Genomic DNA, 16,574 nt, shown 5'->3' with positions numbered 1-16,574 from the left:
CAAATATGCGAATAAGGCAAAAGTACAGCAACCATTCATTCGCAATATATAAACATACAAATATATTGATTATAAAGAAAATGTTTGCAAGCAGATTTCGCATGTAGCACGTATTAAAAATATATAATCTGTGTGTTTATACGCCTGTTATATATCATTATACATATGCATTATAATTCAAGTAGCATCGATTAGAGAGACTTTGAGGAAGAGTGGCAAACCGCGTCTCTTTTGATCCGATGCGAGCGTTAAGCACGCGATCACGTGATCAGTTTGTCCCACCCCCACCTCTTTCTTTCTCCTCCCTCTCTCAAGGTGCTTTTTCACGCTGACGCTTGACGCTCATTTTCAGCGTCAAAAGACATCACGTGACTAAAAATAAAAATACCCATTCGCCATTTTTAGTCACGTGATGTGTTTTGACGCTGAAAATGAGCGTCAAGCGTCAGCGTGAAAAGGCATCTTCAGAGGCTCACTAAACAGATAGAAAGACCGCGTCTCTCCTGATTCGACGGGAGTGTTAAAGACGCGATCACGTGATCAGTTTGCCACTCTGTTCCTTAGAGCCTCTCTAGCACTGACAATATATTTCGGATCGCATTGGGTAAATTTAAGCCGACTAGACTTGCTCGCCGAGCGATTTAACATAATTAATTTTTACTTATATTTTATCGATTATTTTGCTTATCGATTATTTTTCAATTTACTAATCTTTTAATTGTATTTACAGAATTAAAAATCCTTTTCCACAATTAAAGTACAGACAGTAACATAATGCGCACGTAAGAATTTTATATAAAAAACGAAAAAAAAATTTAATTTATCAATTATATTAAATTTTTTTCGTTTTTTGTATAAAATTCTTACGTGCGCATTATATTACCGTCTATACTTTAATTGTGAAAAAGAATTTTTAATTCTGTAAATACAATAAAAAGATGAGTGAATTGAAAATAATCAAAATAATCAGTAAAACAGAACAGTTTTAGGATCCCTTTAAAGCGCTCGGTGTGTGTAAGCTTATCCGCTTTGCCGACTTTAACTTGACCATTGATTTTCTTAATCTTTCATTAATTATTATTATTATTAGAAATATCATCGATAATGTTTCACCGATTCACAAAATGTTTCTCGAAATGTTTTATTTTCTATACACGAAAAGTTTCAAGAAAAATACGTCTAGAAGTTGATATTTTTTTCTGATTCTCAAGTGTAGATATTGTAAAACAATTAACAAAGACTCGAAAATTTTGAAAGGGCAGCTAATCGCACCTAGGATGATCCATCAGAATAATCCTATATCTTTCTTGAGATTCACTTGCTTCCAGACTGGAAGCTGTTGAAATTCTTCTTTGCTTATTCCCAGCAACTCCTGCATAACACAAAATACATTTTCTATTGCGAGATGTTTATCTTGATGGAGTTTTATTGGTATATCTTACATCAGGGCTTGGAGTTAGTTGCTTTTTTGGGGCAGATTTCAAAGGCGACGCTTACTGTTCCCCCTTTATGATTTTACTAAAGATGGTATATTTACAAAGATTTTAAAAGAATTAACTCGTATCAGCGAAGATAATGTTTCATCGCTTAAAGGAAAACTTTTTTTTGTTTTCGTAAATTTTATTTTTGAAAATGAGCATTTATATAAATACATGGACCCAACAGAAAAAATTAGAAGACCGAAATTTTTTATAAATAGATAACATAATATATCTAAAATTTTAAAAAATTTGATCCCATTTTTTTAACCGTGCATTCAAAGCAAGATCGCATTGCAAATCACAAAGCTCTGCCTGAAATTCTAAGCTTTGTTCCTTGTATGAAGACTAAAACCAGGAGACCGAGAAGCCTGATTTCGCCTCCAAAAGTGAGGCGAAAATCTGTTAGAAATGTAGTACCAAATGGTGGCGCTGGCGACAGTGGTTTACCGGAAACAATATGGAGTATAACGACAAGCATTTGACAATAAATGCAAATTTATAATAAAAATCTTAATAATTTTACATTTAGAGTACTTATCTCAGTTTTCTTATACCAATACAACAACTGCGTACAGCCTAGCACCACTAGCACGGCTGACTACGATAAACAGACTAGACGATTGTATCTAAAGTTGGAATATATTCCGGTGTATCCCGGTGTACCAGCATCGTCAGCGCCACCATTTGGTACTACATTTCTAACAGATTTTCGCCTCACTCAAAACCACAGAGATCGGGTTCCTGATTCTAGTCTTCATAGTTCCTTGTATTGTATAGTGAGAGAATTCTCAAAAAGTACTAACTCTTTTCTAAGAGCCAATTTCACCAATCACGGTTAGACGAACCGACGGTCAAGAGTTATCAGAGTGGCCAACAGATATGAATACTTTGATATTAAGGGCTGATAAGCTTTGAGTATATATACATGGAGGAGGAATGCCAGCACGTGGCAGCCTGAAAGTGTGTCCAAGATCTGTGCGAAAGAGAAAGGTATATCATGATACTTGCTCTCTCTGCGCATGCGTCAAACGCTATATGTACAATGGCTGGCATTGTATGTTTCACACACACATACAATTCGTAAATAAGTACAAAAGTGCACAAGAAGTGCACAAGAAGTGTTGAAACTGTGGTGCAGATAATGATATTAACGCATGCGCAGAGAAAGCGAGTATCATGATATATTCTCTCTCGCACAGATCTTGGACACACTTTCGGTCTACATGAAACCATAGCAATTCCTCCTCCATGTATATATACTCAAAGGTCTAACCATTATGATTGATGAAATTGGTCCTAAAGGCTATTCTACAATTGCGTAAGCGTGGTTGTAAGTGATTGTAAGAGTGTTGTAAGGCGTCGTTGTAAAGCGGTACTTCCGGTTGTAGAGCGTGTTGTGGAAGATGGTTGAATTTCATCTTTCACGACTACACAGATGTGAACGTAAGAGCCAACCAATCAGAGTGCTGTTCACGTCATCATGCCGCACACCGCCATAATTTACTGCACTCTGATCGGTTGCTGTAATCAAGTTTACAACGTATCTTTACTCTATTGTAGATTGACCCGTTGTAAAACATTTATGACTACAACTACTCCTACTCCTACAACCTTACGCTTACGCAATTGTAGAATAGCCTTAAGTATTTCGAAATCAGTAAAACAAGTATTAAATTGATTAATTGAAGTATCAATTATATCTATAAGTTTGTTTTTTTAAATTATAATTTTGTCCGTATTCTTCAAAGAGAAGGGCAAGAAGAAAAAAGTGAAAAATATTATTTCCTAAACGATTTCTAAATAATTGAAGCTTTCTGTGAAAGGCATCGACTAATTGCGAAATAATTTGATTGTTCTTTTGCGACTTCAAATTTAACATATTTTAAATAATTTATCATTCCAGTTATTAAAGCAAGTGAATGTAAATCTTTAAAAAATTTTTGAATTTTTCAAATTTTGCAGGAAATTCTTGTTGTAAGAACATTTTTCTTATTGCAAAAAATGTTTCCAAACGTTTTCTTGCGCTAAACCATCGTAATACAGAGATACATCTGTATAAATTGCGTTATGCTCTTTGAGAAAATGTTAAAACTTTCAACAGGTAAGAAACTTGTAACCGCCTTTAATTGTATTAACAATTTTTGTTACTGTTTGCATTACGGTACATAGTTTTACAACTTTTCTACATAACACTTTAATGAATTATACAACGAATGACAGGGAACTTTAAATTTAAAAAAAAAACTCGTTATTTTAACTGACCAATAAATCCGTTTTTTTAACCTTATTACTTTCGCACCATTAGTTACTGAACATTTTGAAAAATCAATATGAAATTTTTTAAGAATTTGGTTAATAGCTCCAAAAATATTTATACCTGTTGTTGTATAATACTATAAAGTTGTACTATAACTGGAACAATATTTAAGAGCTCCTCGACACATCAAAAATGGTTTTGCACGAATAAAGATTTTAATTTTTTTCTAAACAAAAAGTAATATTATTTATTCAAAATTGTATTGCGTTGTCACTTAAAACTTAAAGAAATGATAGCAGTTTCTTCAAGAGTCAACGAATTTCTTTTCTACTACTGTGATTTCTTTACAAATTTTTTTTCATTAAATGGTTTTCTTCATTAAACTTTTCACGATAATTCGAAATGACATTTGACGTTGTAAGAATTGTTATCAAAGCATTATATGCGAACTATCATTATTTTCTGATAAATTAATTTTAATCTCTTAATTAAATAAAATTTTATTTGATCCACATATTTCTCATTTAAATATTGAACTTATATCCCAATAAAACAGTACGTGACATCCATGTTAATGCTGCGTGGATCGGCATCGTAAAATCTACGTAAATATTCGACTGGACATCCGCTCAAAAACGGTATTAGAATTTATGTGGATGCGATCATAAATTTGACGTAGAAACTACATAAAAATTTTACAAATTTTATAAACATCCTCGTAATATACATGTACTCTCTAAATTTCTTGGAGTGAAACGTCACTTCAAAAAAATGGAATTTCACTCTAAGTGATAGTGAAAATACGGCCACTCGAAATGGAGTGACATCTAACTTTTTAGAAGAATGAATTTTTCGTTCGATAAGTGATTTCTTCATTCGACTGGAGTGAAGGTTTCACTTTTCTTGTAGCGAATCGTTTACTCAGTTAAAATGAGTAAATCATAAAAGTATTATATGGCGGTTCTTTTCCACATCAGGCAGGAAGCTAATTATTGCTTGTCTTAATCGTGCTGCGGGTGGTCTTTGTGTAGCGCGTTGGCTGCACCTTCTCCCTACAGAGTCCAAGGACAGAGAGTGTGGCAAAACAACCGAAAACGCTGGAAACCATTTTCTGGTTTTATGCAACGCGGATTTAAAAAATGCCTAAATCAAGAACTACGGTAGTGTTTCGCGTCAAGTGAACGTGCAACGCGAGACCGCCTCGTGAAATAATAATCTATCAAAAAATATATAAAAATTTTTCTGCATGAAATCTACATGTTCAACTAAATATCAAATTAAATAATGAACTTTCAGAGAACGCACAAACAGGTTTTGTTATTATATCTTCAAATACAAATATCAGATGTATGTTCATATTCAAGAACATTTTACAGCAATCTGTTAATTGATGACTTTGAAATCTGTAATTGACAAATATAAAGATTTAAATGTAAATATATAAGGTAATTATTTACAATAAGTACTTTTCCGAATTTTGATATTTTTTTATAACTTTCTTGGTAAACAGCTTTGTTGTGACTCCGACAACGATAATCAATTGGGGGAGCCCGAAAAAATATATAACCTACTAATTTTTTTTAATAAAGTTCCGAAAACGACTCCGATTTTTTTGAAACTACGTATTCTTACGTATTTTGAAGCGCTGATTACGAATATAATAGTGGATATTGGCGAAAACCATGAAAAAACCATAAAAATCATGGTTTCTTCCATTTATTTTCGTAAATAATGAAAGTTTCTAAAAATACTTTAAACAAAAGTTGTAGATCTTATCAAAATACATATTTTATGTTTTATTTATTTTTGCTATAAAAACAGTAGTTTTTGAGAAAAACGACGTTAAATGCTCAAAAATTTATACAACTCATCTAACACACGTCGAGTTTTATTAGTTAATTTTAATGCTTTTAACTATATTTAAGTACATTATATATATATATATATATATATATATATATATATATATATATATATACATACATACACTCAGCAGCAAAAAAAGCGGTACACTTAAAATTTCGGAAAATTTTACGAAATTTCAAATAATCATAACTTCGTAAATAATAAAGATAAAATTTTTTTCTTAAAAAGGAAAATAAAGCTTAAAATGTCCACTTTAAGAATATTTTAATAGCAATTATGCGTGGCTATTTTTTCAAAATGGCGGATGACAAAGTTAGAGGATGCAAAATTGATAAATAAAGATCTGAATTTCCGGCGGTGCATGGCGTGAATCAGGTGTCACAGCCCAATGGAACGAATTGCAAATGAAAATATAGATCATTATTTTAGCTTATATGTGTTTGCAGATTTCCAATACAATATACACGGTGTACAACTTTGTGGTGTACAACTTTGCGGTGTACAACTTTGTGATGTACAACTTTGCGGTGTATAACTTTGCGGTGTACAAATTTTACGTGTCCAATTGTACAGTGTACATTTTGATCGTGTCCAAATTGTAATTTGTCTAGAATTTATTTTTCAGGTATACAACATTATTGTGTCAGAAATTCCTGTGTCGAAATGAACCGTGTCCATTTGAAACGTATACATTATTTTGTGTCCATTTGCACTGTGTCCAAGTGAACCACTCCCGTCAAAATCTATGCGGATCATATTCGAAAAAATTGCAACAATAATTTGAGCTAATGATTTCGGTATCTTAAAACGTAAATCGTATCTTTATTTCGTAATACTGATTGCGAAGAATGAAGAGCTTGAATCGAATTTTGTCTTTACTTTCCTGGCCTTTAAATTGATACATTTTGAAAATAATGAATTTCCAATTCCCCAAATAATGCAAATTATTAATGTAAAGAACAATAAATCTGGCTGTTAAAGTTATGAAAGAACTAAACGAACGCCTCCGAGCTCCTTAAGCCTTAATGAATCAACCTTGTTACAAATTCAAAATTGAACATCTCGGCATCTAATTGCCCTAGCACAAAATTTCAAAAACGGTTTGAAAGATTTGAAACCATACTTTTCGAAATTTGTATCGACATTGTAGGCAAAAATTTTTCAAAATGATGGATGACAAGGAAAGTGCAAGCAAAGCTGATAAATAAGTATTCGAGCTTGCGACAATGCGTGGCGTAAAGTAGGTATCATAGCTTAATGGGACGAAAATCCTTTAAAAGTATAAAGTATTATCTTTAAAATGCTTTTTTACGGAGCTTGATATGATAATTTTTCACTGAGTTATGCAAGTTTAAAGAGAAAAGCTGTTTTTTAATTCAAATTTTAATTACTCAGCGAAAAATAATCACATCGAACTCTGTAAAAAAGCATTTTAAAGCTAATGCTCTATATTTTCATTTGCATTTCGTTCCATTGGGCTGTGACACCTGATTCACGCTATGCACCGCCGGAAACTCAGATCTTTATTTATCAATTTTGCATCCTCTAACTTTGTCATCCGCCATTTTGAAAAAAATAGCCACGCATAATTGCTATTAAAATATTCTTAAAGTGGACACTTCAAGCTTTATTTTCCTTTTTAAGAAAAATTTTTATCTTTATTATTTACCAAATTATGATCATTTGAAATTTCATAAAATTTTCCGAAATTTTAAGTGTATCGCTTTTTTTGCTGCTGAGTGTATATACAGGGTGTCCCAGAATGAATAATTTTTATTTTACAGAGTGAAAGAAAATAAAATTTTAAACTAAAAGTTTCTTTAAAAATTTTGGCTTAGACTATTATTTACTGAATTATTAATAAATAAAGTTGATCAATCAGACGGCGCGCGGCCGGCATACGCAGCAGCGTAGCGTGCCATGTGGCTCTACGGGCTCTCCACGCGCTTATTACACATTCCGTTACTTAAAGCTTTATTTTTATTTTTTATATTAATGAATAATTAAATAAATAAACTTAAATTAATAAATAAATAAAGAAATAAATAACTAAGTAAACTAATAAGTAAATAAATAAAAATAAATTAAATTAGAAATTATTTCAATTCCTTATTATTTTTTATTTTTAGTTATTAATTATTTATTTGTGTACTTGTATTTATTTAATTATTTAAAATATTTATTTGATTCAATTACTTAATTCTCATAGTTGACTTAACAACGATAGACAAAATTAACTACAGAGAGTGTGTTAAACAAAGGTATAAAAAAAATTGTTGATAAAAAGTATTAAAATAAATTGTTAGTAAACAATTTGTTTAAACAATTTTTTAAAGAATTATTTCAGCATGTGTTTTTAGGGCCACAAAAACCTAAAACGTGGAACAAATCTTAGCCGCAATTTACGTAAAAATGTTTTACTTTTAAATAAAAAAAAATTTTAATTTATTTTACTCCTTCCTCTCCTCTTTAAAAAATGTTTTCAAATAATAAGAAAAAAATAAAAAATGGTAGAATACGAATTATTTTTATTAATTGAATTTAAAATAATAGCACCGAATTCTACGGGAAAAATTGCATAAGGAACGCATGATGCATATCGATATTAAGAAATTATTTAAGAAATTGTTTAAACATTCTTTTTAAAACTGTTTTTAAGTAAAAATTGATAGCTCCTTTGCTACAAAAAAATCACTCTAATAATTAAAAAAAACACATGCTGAAATAATTCTTTAAAAAATTGTTTAAACAAATTGTTTACTAACAATTTATTTTAATACTTTTTATCAACAATTTTTTTTATACCTTTGTATAACACACTCTCCGTAGTTAATTTTGTCTATCGCTGCCAAATCAACTATGAGAATTAAGTAATTAAATCAAATAAATATTTTAAATAATTAAATAAATACAAGTACACAAATAAATAATTAACAACTAAAAATAAAAAATAATAAATTATTGAAACAATTTCTAATTTTATTTATTTTTATCTATTTACTTATTAGTTTACTTAGTTATTTATTTCTCTATTTATTTATTAATTTAAATTTATTTATTTATTCATTAATATAAAAAATAAAAATTAAGTTTTAAGTAAGAGAATGTGTAATAAGCACGTGGAGAGCCCGTGGAGCCACATGGCACGCTACGCTGCTGCGTATGCCGGCCGCGCGCCGTTTGATTGATCAACTTTATTTATTAATAATTTAGTAAATAATAGTCTAAGCCAAAATTTTTAAAGGAACATTTAGTTTAAAATTTTATTCTCTTTCATTCTATAAAATAAAAATTATTCATTCTGGGACACCCTGTATATATATATACATACATATATATATATATATATATATATATATATATATATTGTGTTTTTGTGTGTAAAACACGAATCTGGCAGAAAAGTGTTGCTCTGCCTCGCGAGACGAGGTATTAATCGTTAAAGTTCACTATTTGAGAGGTTATGAAATCTGTCATACCGACGAAATATTGCGACTGAACATGGTCCCGTGGTCCCGTGGCCATATATTTTGACATAATTTGACTGAGAGAGAATTTATATATATATATATATATATATATATATATGTATATATATTCCATATAATATATATATATATATATATATATATATATATATATATACACTAGTCACAGAAATTAAGGAATATTTAAAAAATCCCAAATTTTTAGGTGATCTTTAAAAAGCTGTAACTTGGAGAAAAATGGTCGCAGAAAAAATAAAAAAAGCAAATTAAAGCTTCAAGCTTCTAGTTTTCAGATCTTGAGTTCGAAATTTTTTAACATCAGCAGTTAAAGAGTAATCAATAAGAAAACCATCGGAAACTATTTTTCCAAATTTTTTTTTGCCTTTAAAAAGGTCCACGGACTTCCATAAATTTTTTCCAGTGATCTCATCATAAAGCTCTTTTCGATAATTTAATTCTCTTTAATTTGACCTTTTTTTGAGCCCTGTACAATGATTTTTCGCTGAGTTATCGTTATTCAAAGCAAGTCATTTTTGACTTTGGTAATCCGTAATTCAAAAAATAATGATCGTACAGAAAATGAAAAGAGGGTTTTAAAAAGTGCAAAGTCCTAGTTATTGGTTTTTGTTAAAAAAATTTTTTTAGTACGAGAAAGTTGATTGAAAAAAAGGTAAAAAATTGCGTAATTAGGAATATTTGCTTAACTTGGCATAATTTTGCAAATAATGGATAAACTAAGGATATTGACTGTAACTTTTCAACCTCAAAGTATTCTAAAGAAACCCTAAAAATTTCAAAGCGCTGCGATTTGTGTTTCATTGTGCTCGGAATAATTGAATTTGTCGTTTTTACTAAAAATCAATTTAAGGATGACTTTTTCATTTTTTATTTATCTTTTATATTGAAAATGTTTTTTTAGCAATAATCCAAATTTCCTTTATCAGAAAATGTTAATTACACAGGCACACAAAAAAAAAGTGGTTGGTCCGGCGGACTAGACTAGTCAATCCTTATGTATTTCGACCCGCTGAATCCGAATCTAAGGTCAGAATTGCAAAGTTAGCTCGCATTTTCTAACCACAAAAAAATTCTTTTTTAATTACACAGGCATACAAAAAAAGTGGTTGGTCCGGCGGACTAGACTAGTCAATTCTTATGTATTTTGACCTGCTGAATCCGAATCCAAGGTCAGAATTGCAAAGTTAGCTTGCATTTTCTAACCTAAAAAAAATTTTTTTGAGGTTAGGAAAAAATGAGCTAATTCAGTAATTCTGACCTTGGATTTGGATTCAGCGGGTCAAAATACATAAGGATAGACTAGTCTGGTCCGCTGGACCAACATTAAAAAAAAATTTTTTTTTGAGGTTAGGAAAAAATTCAGCAATTTTGACCTTGGATTTGGATATTTTTAGGTTAGGAAATGCGAGTTGACTTTGCAATTCTGACCTTAAATTTGGATTTAGCGGGTTAAAATACATAAGGATTGACTAGTCTGGCCCACCGGACCAATATTTAAAAAAAAATTTTTTTTTGAGGTTAGAAAATGCGAGCTAACTTTGCAATTCTGACCTTAGATTCAAATTCAGCGGGTCGAAATACATAAGGATTGACTAGTCTAGTCCGTCGGACCAACCACTTTTTTTTGTGTGCCTGTTATTGTAAAAAAAATTTTTTTTAATTTAAAAAAAACTTCAATTTTTTTATCATATCCACAATACTCTACAATTGTCGAAAAAAATTCGACTTTTTGCCAGCACTATTTTTTTTACCACCGGCATTAGCGTTATCCAAAGCGTACCACGTGGAGGTTGCACAGTGGATTTACGCTATTGTGTGTGCGTGTGTGTGTGTGTGCGCGCGCGTGTTTTAAGGTAATGAGACCCTACGGCTCGTCACTTCCGCAGTATTTAAACGACTCCAAACTCATTAAATACCCTTAAATTGTATATGTGTGTGTTTGTATGCTGCAGATCACAATTTAAAATCGCGTATTGCCGCCTCTGTTGCTAATCACCGATTCTAAACGGTCTCGCATATTTATGCACCACTGGATGTCTCGTTGCGGAATTCCTCGCCAAGTTTGCAAAAGCGCTTGGGTCAATTGACGGAGATTTTGTAATCGTGGGTAGTCTCGTCGCAATCCCAAACATGCTCAATGTGGTTCAAGTCGGGACTCATAGGTGGGTGGTTGAGAGTTACCATGTTGTTGGCGTCAAGAAAATTTCTCATACGCCTTGCGGTATGAGGACGACCATTATTCTACATAAGGATGAAACGATTATCCATGCGTCTACGCATGGGCAGACGTGTGGTTCCAGGATTTCAGTGACGTACGTTTCGGCAGTCAATGGAATGATTACCATTTCAGGAATGATTACCAAAGGAGTTCTGTTATTCATGGATACGCCTGCCCATACCATTACTGAACCGCCATTAAAAGCCGCGACGAATTGGCGACTGGCCGCGTGAAATTATCACGATCACGTTCCCCACGGCGGCGCCAAACGAGAGATCGTCTGTCATTGCCACAAAGACAAAATCGGGATTCATCCGTGAATAATACAGTGGCCCACTGTCTACGACCCCAATGCCGATAGTAATGCGCGTAGACTAATCGGGCTCGACAATGTCTAGCTGTAAGTATAGACACGCGGTTTGGGCATCGAGCATGTAGTCCTTGCTCTCGAAAGCGACTTCGAACCGTTGAGACTGAAATGTGTTGTTGGGGAGGACGTTGTCGACGTTTAAAATTGATGAGCAATCGTATGTGCATGTACAGTAGGTTCTCGACGAGCCCATCGAATGATAGCCCGGTCATCGCGCTCGGTAGTGATCCGTCGTCTACCTTGACCCGGACATCGCTCATAGCTTTGGGTCTCGTTAAATCGCGTATAAACACGACAACCGATTGGCTCACTCCCATAGTAGCTGCAACTTGAACTTGATTATTACCCTCTTGAAGAAGAGTAACAACGCGAGCAACATCAATTGCAGATAAATATTGCCGCGGCATATCGAAGAAAAAAATTTTTTTCTAACATCAAAGAAGGATTCGAATATCCCGAAAGGAGTTTTGGATTAGTTAAAAAAATGTTTTTGTTTTAATGAAAGCTTGGGGAAACGATTTCGACTCTGAAGAACTGAATAAAAATTCAAGATGAAATACAGCAATACATTGGGAGTACAGTAGAAGCTCCGCATTACTACGCTCCGATTTATTGCGTTTCCTCTCAATGCCTTTTTCATTGTCTCACCGAAGGGGAAATCTATTCCCCCACTATGCGTCCTACCGCACTACCGCGCATCAGCGCCGCGTAGCCTGCTCACGTCGTGTACGCCACTCTCTCCCACTCCGTCGATAGAGTGGGGTTACTTCGCATTGCCACGACGCAAACCCCTGAGACCGTGGCTATGCGGAGCTTCTACTGTATATCAACTTTTTGCAATTAATTTTTAAATTGACGTTTAAAACTAAAGCAGTTACAGCGGTCAAAAAAATCAAACAAATATTTTTTACGAATGTGGAGCATTGTGAATATGATTAAAAATGAATTTGAAAAAAAAATTTTTTAAATAAAATTTTCTTTTACAATTAACATTTTTTGATAAAAAAATAGATTATTGCTAAAAAAAACATTTTCAACATAAAAAAATAAATAAAAAATGAAAAAGTCATCCTTAAATTGATTTTTAGCCAAAACGACAAATTCAATTATTCCGAGCACAATGAAAAACAAATCGCAGCGCTTTGAAATTTTTAGGGTTTCTTTGGGATACAAACTTTGAGGTTGAAAAGTTACAGTTAATATCCTTAGTCTATCCATTATTTGTAAAGTTATGTCATGTTAGGCGAATATCCCTAATTACGCAATTTTTTACCTCTTTTCCAATCAACTTTCTCGTACTAAAAAAAATTTTTTAACAAAAACCAATAACTAGGACTTTGCAGTTTTTAAAACCCTCCTTTCATTTTTTGTACGATGATTATTTCCCGAGTTATGGATAGGAGCGGTGCACTTGCACACGGTTTAAATGGACACGGTGCATTTGGACACGGTGCTTTTGAACACGATATCTTGCACACGGTTCAAATGATCACGGTGCATTTGCACACTGTGCATTTGAACACAAAAGAAATTTTATTAAAAATGTACATCAGTTATATGCACATGTAAAAATTAACCACCGATATTTGTACACGAAAAAATGCCCACCGTTCACTTGGACACGTAAAAGTTGCACACCATTCATTTGCACACCGCTCACTTGCACACCATTCACTTGCACATCGTTCATTTGCCAACCGATCATTTGCACACGGAAAGATGCACACTGATCATTTGCACACGAAAAGATGCGCACTGATCATTTGTACACGGAAAAATGCGCACTAATCATTTGCACACGGAAAAATGCGCACCGATCATTTGCACACAGAAAGATGCACACTGATCATTTGCACACAGCGCATTTCTTGGTGTGCAAACGAGTGGTGGGCAAGTGAACGGTGTGCAAGTGAATGGTGTGCAAGTAAGCGGTGTGCAACTTTTACGTGTCCAAGTGAACGGTAGACATTTTTTCGTGTGCAAATATCCGGTGGTCAAATTTTACGTGTGCATAAAACGCGTACATTTTTAATAAAATTTCTTTTGTATCCAAATGCACAGTGTGCAAATGCACAGTGATCATTTGAACCGTGCGCAAAATATCGTGTCCAAAAGCACCGTGTCCATTTAAACCGTATCCAAGTGAGTGCCACCCGTTATGGATTACCAAAGTCAAAAATGACTTTTTTACTTTGAATGACGATAACTCAGCAAAAAATCATCGTACAAGGCTCAAAAAAGGTCAAATTAAAAAGAATTAAATTATCTAGAAAAGCTTTATGATGGGATCACTGGAAAAAATTTATGGAAGTCCGTGGACTTTTTTAAAGGTAAGAAAAAATTTGGAAAAATTTTTTCTGATGGTTTTCTTATTGATTACTCTTTAACTGCTGATGCTAAAAAATTTCGAACTCAAGATCTGAAAACTAGAAGCTTAAAGTTTTAATTTGCTTTTTTTTATTTTTCTCTACAACTATTTTTCTCCAAGTTACAGCCTTTTAAAGATCACCTAAAAATTTGGGATTTTTTAAATATCCCTTAATTTCTGTGACCAGTGTATATATATATATAGGACGCACCAGAGACATTCTGAGCGACACCTACAGAACCGGCTTAGCCCATTTCCGAATTTTTCTGGTTCGTTTCTTGCATTAGATTGTCCTGTACTTTCCTAGTTACAACCTTGCAATTTTTGTTTTTGACCGGGAGTTTCTTCGAGGGGCATAACTCCAAAACTACTGGACCCACAGCGGGGAGATTTTGCAGAAGTCAAGTCAACACTTTGGGCTATATCATATTAAAAATTCAAATTTTTTGCTCAACTTTTACGAATATGGCGCTACTTCAAACTTTTATTCCTTTAATTTTGTCTTGTAGTTTATATATATACAGGGTGATTCAAAATAACTATATGTCCTTGCATAGACGTATTCTTAGTAATATTCTGAGTTAACTTTTTCTTTCGCAAAAAATTATCCAGAGCTTAGATTTTTAGATATAAGAAATAGTTTACGTATCTTGAATCGGATACAAGAGGTAAGCAAGGGTGGCACAATTCACCGCTGCTCGCAGGCACCACGAGCACCGCGAGGAATCTGCTGCGCTCAATAATCGATAATCATCTCAATTATCTTTAACGATGGTATTTAGTATTTTGAATTACCCGAATATTATGTAATAAAGGAAGAAATGAATAGGTGACAAAGAGAGAGAGAGAGAGAGAGAGAGAGAGAGAGAGAGGAAAGAGAGGGAAAAGAGAACTTGTTTGAACCTGTTTACGCACGTACCATCCTACAATCAATTGATTGTTCTCACGATCCATCCTTCAGTTTATCGGATTAAAAGTCTTTTTTTCTTTCTTCTTACATTTTATCACTTCCCAGCAAACACAGAACATAGCAGCAACATTGCGGCAATGTTATAACATTGTAGCAACATCACAGCAATATTACAACATTGCCGCAATGTTGCTGCAATGTTCTGTTTGCAGGGTTCACTCATTTACACACACACACACACACACACACACACACACACACACACACACACACACACACACACACACACACATTCACACACACACACACATTCACACACACACACACACACACACACACACACACACACACTGTTCACTCACTTGACCGAATTTATTTACACATCAAAAAAATAGTACGAAACATTTAACTATTAAACATTACTAATCACTCGGCGCGTCAAAATTATTCGAAGAAAGAAACGCGTATTTACTCGACGAACACACAACGCGTGTTTACTAGTTACACGATATCAGCTGACATCGAGCTCAGCTAAGCAAGCAGACAACTGACTTTATTGGTTATTGTGTGGTAACACTGTCGAATATGTGTCTGGAAACGCGGCAACTTAAAAATAAAAATATTGATTAATATGATTTACTATTATAATTTGTTGAAGAATATGTTGGAAATGCATACACGGAGACCCGGAGAGCAAAAAATTTGACATTCTAGCAATCAATTTGAATATTCTACGTAATTATTTAGATGATAGAAAATTAATTTTAAATCTGTATTAAAGATCTGTGTTAAAGATAATTGAGATGATTATCGATTATTGAGCGTAGCAGACGCCTCGCAGTGCTCGTGGTGCCCGCGAGCAGCGGTGAGTTGTGCCACCCCTGCTTACCTCTTGTATCCGATTCAGGATACGTAAACTATTTCTTATTATATCTATAAACCTAAGCTCTGGATAATTTTTTGCGAAAGAAAAAATTGACTCAGAATATTACTAAGAATACGTCTATGCAAGGACATATAGTTATTTTGAATTACCCTGTATATTCTCAGAATATATATATATATATATATATATATATATATATATATATTCTCAAAAAACGCGTGGGCGGAGGAGAGGCTCCGCCCCTCCTCCTGCACCCCCTCCCGGAATTTTTCTTAATCTAACCTAACCCAAACATTTTAAAGTCGCTATTTGGTTAATGCAAAACATTGGAAACGAACAGCGTGGAAAGTCGCAAACCTGTGGTACTGTATAAGTGTGGACGTCGTTTACTTTACGTTTCAGAGATACGATATATGATATCAGTGCCTTACGTAAAGTAAACGACATCTACGCTTGTACAATACCACATAAGTTTGCGACTTTCCACGCTGTACGTTTCCAATATTTTTGCATTAACCAAATAGTGACTTTAAAATGTTTGGGTTAGGTAAATATTATTGGGGTAGTAGACATTAGGTTAGGTAGATTAGGTTAGATAAGATTAGGTTAGGTTAGGTTCTGCTAGAGGATGTCGTCACCGCGCTCTTCTCCCTCCCTTCTGGGGATAGGTTGGGCGCTTCAACGCCTCCAGCGGATTCCGAGGACCGGGAGG

The 16,574-nt window shown here is 33.5% G+C and overlaps 1 protein-coding gene and 1 long non-coding RNA gene across 2 annotated transcripts in view; both read right to left on the bottom strand.

Annotated features, from left to right (window-relative positions):
* Positions 1 to 1,065: 1,065 nt before the first annotated feature.
* LOC105834035 (supervillin) overlaps positions 1,066 to 16,574 on the bottom strand; it is a 41,518-nt gene continuing 26,009 nt past the window's right edge. Inside the window, exon 23 of the mRNA XM_012676223.3 lies at positions 1,066 to 1,372. Within this exon, the coding sequence (XP_012531677.1) occupies positions 1,286 to 1,372 (87 nt within the window). The 3' untranslated portion in view covers positions 1,066 to 1,285. The remainder of the gene's footprint in view (positions 1,373 to 16,574) is intronic.
* On the bottom strand, positions 14,150 to 15,671 carry LOC118644904. Its single transcript, XR_004962685.1, has 2 exons — positions 15,339 to 15,671; positions 14,150 to 15,073 (listed from the first exon to the last, which is right to left on the bottom strand). It is a non-coding gene; the product is annotated as an uncharacterized LOC118644904 (long non-coding RNA).

Source organism: Monomorium pharaonis, chromosome 3 (assembly GCF_013373865.1).
Source record: "Monomorium pharaonis isolate MP-MQ-018 chromosome 3, ASM1337386v2, whole genome shotgun sequence".
Classification (NCBI taxonomy): Eukaryota; Metazoa; Arthropoda; class Insecta; order Hymenoptera; family Formicidae; genus Monomorium; species Monomorium pharaonis.
The sequence above is the reverse complement of the archived record's forward strand: the minus strand, read 5'-3'. Positions and strand labels throughout refer to the sequence as shown.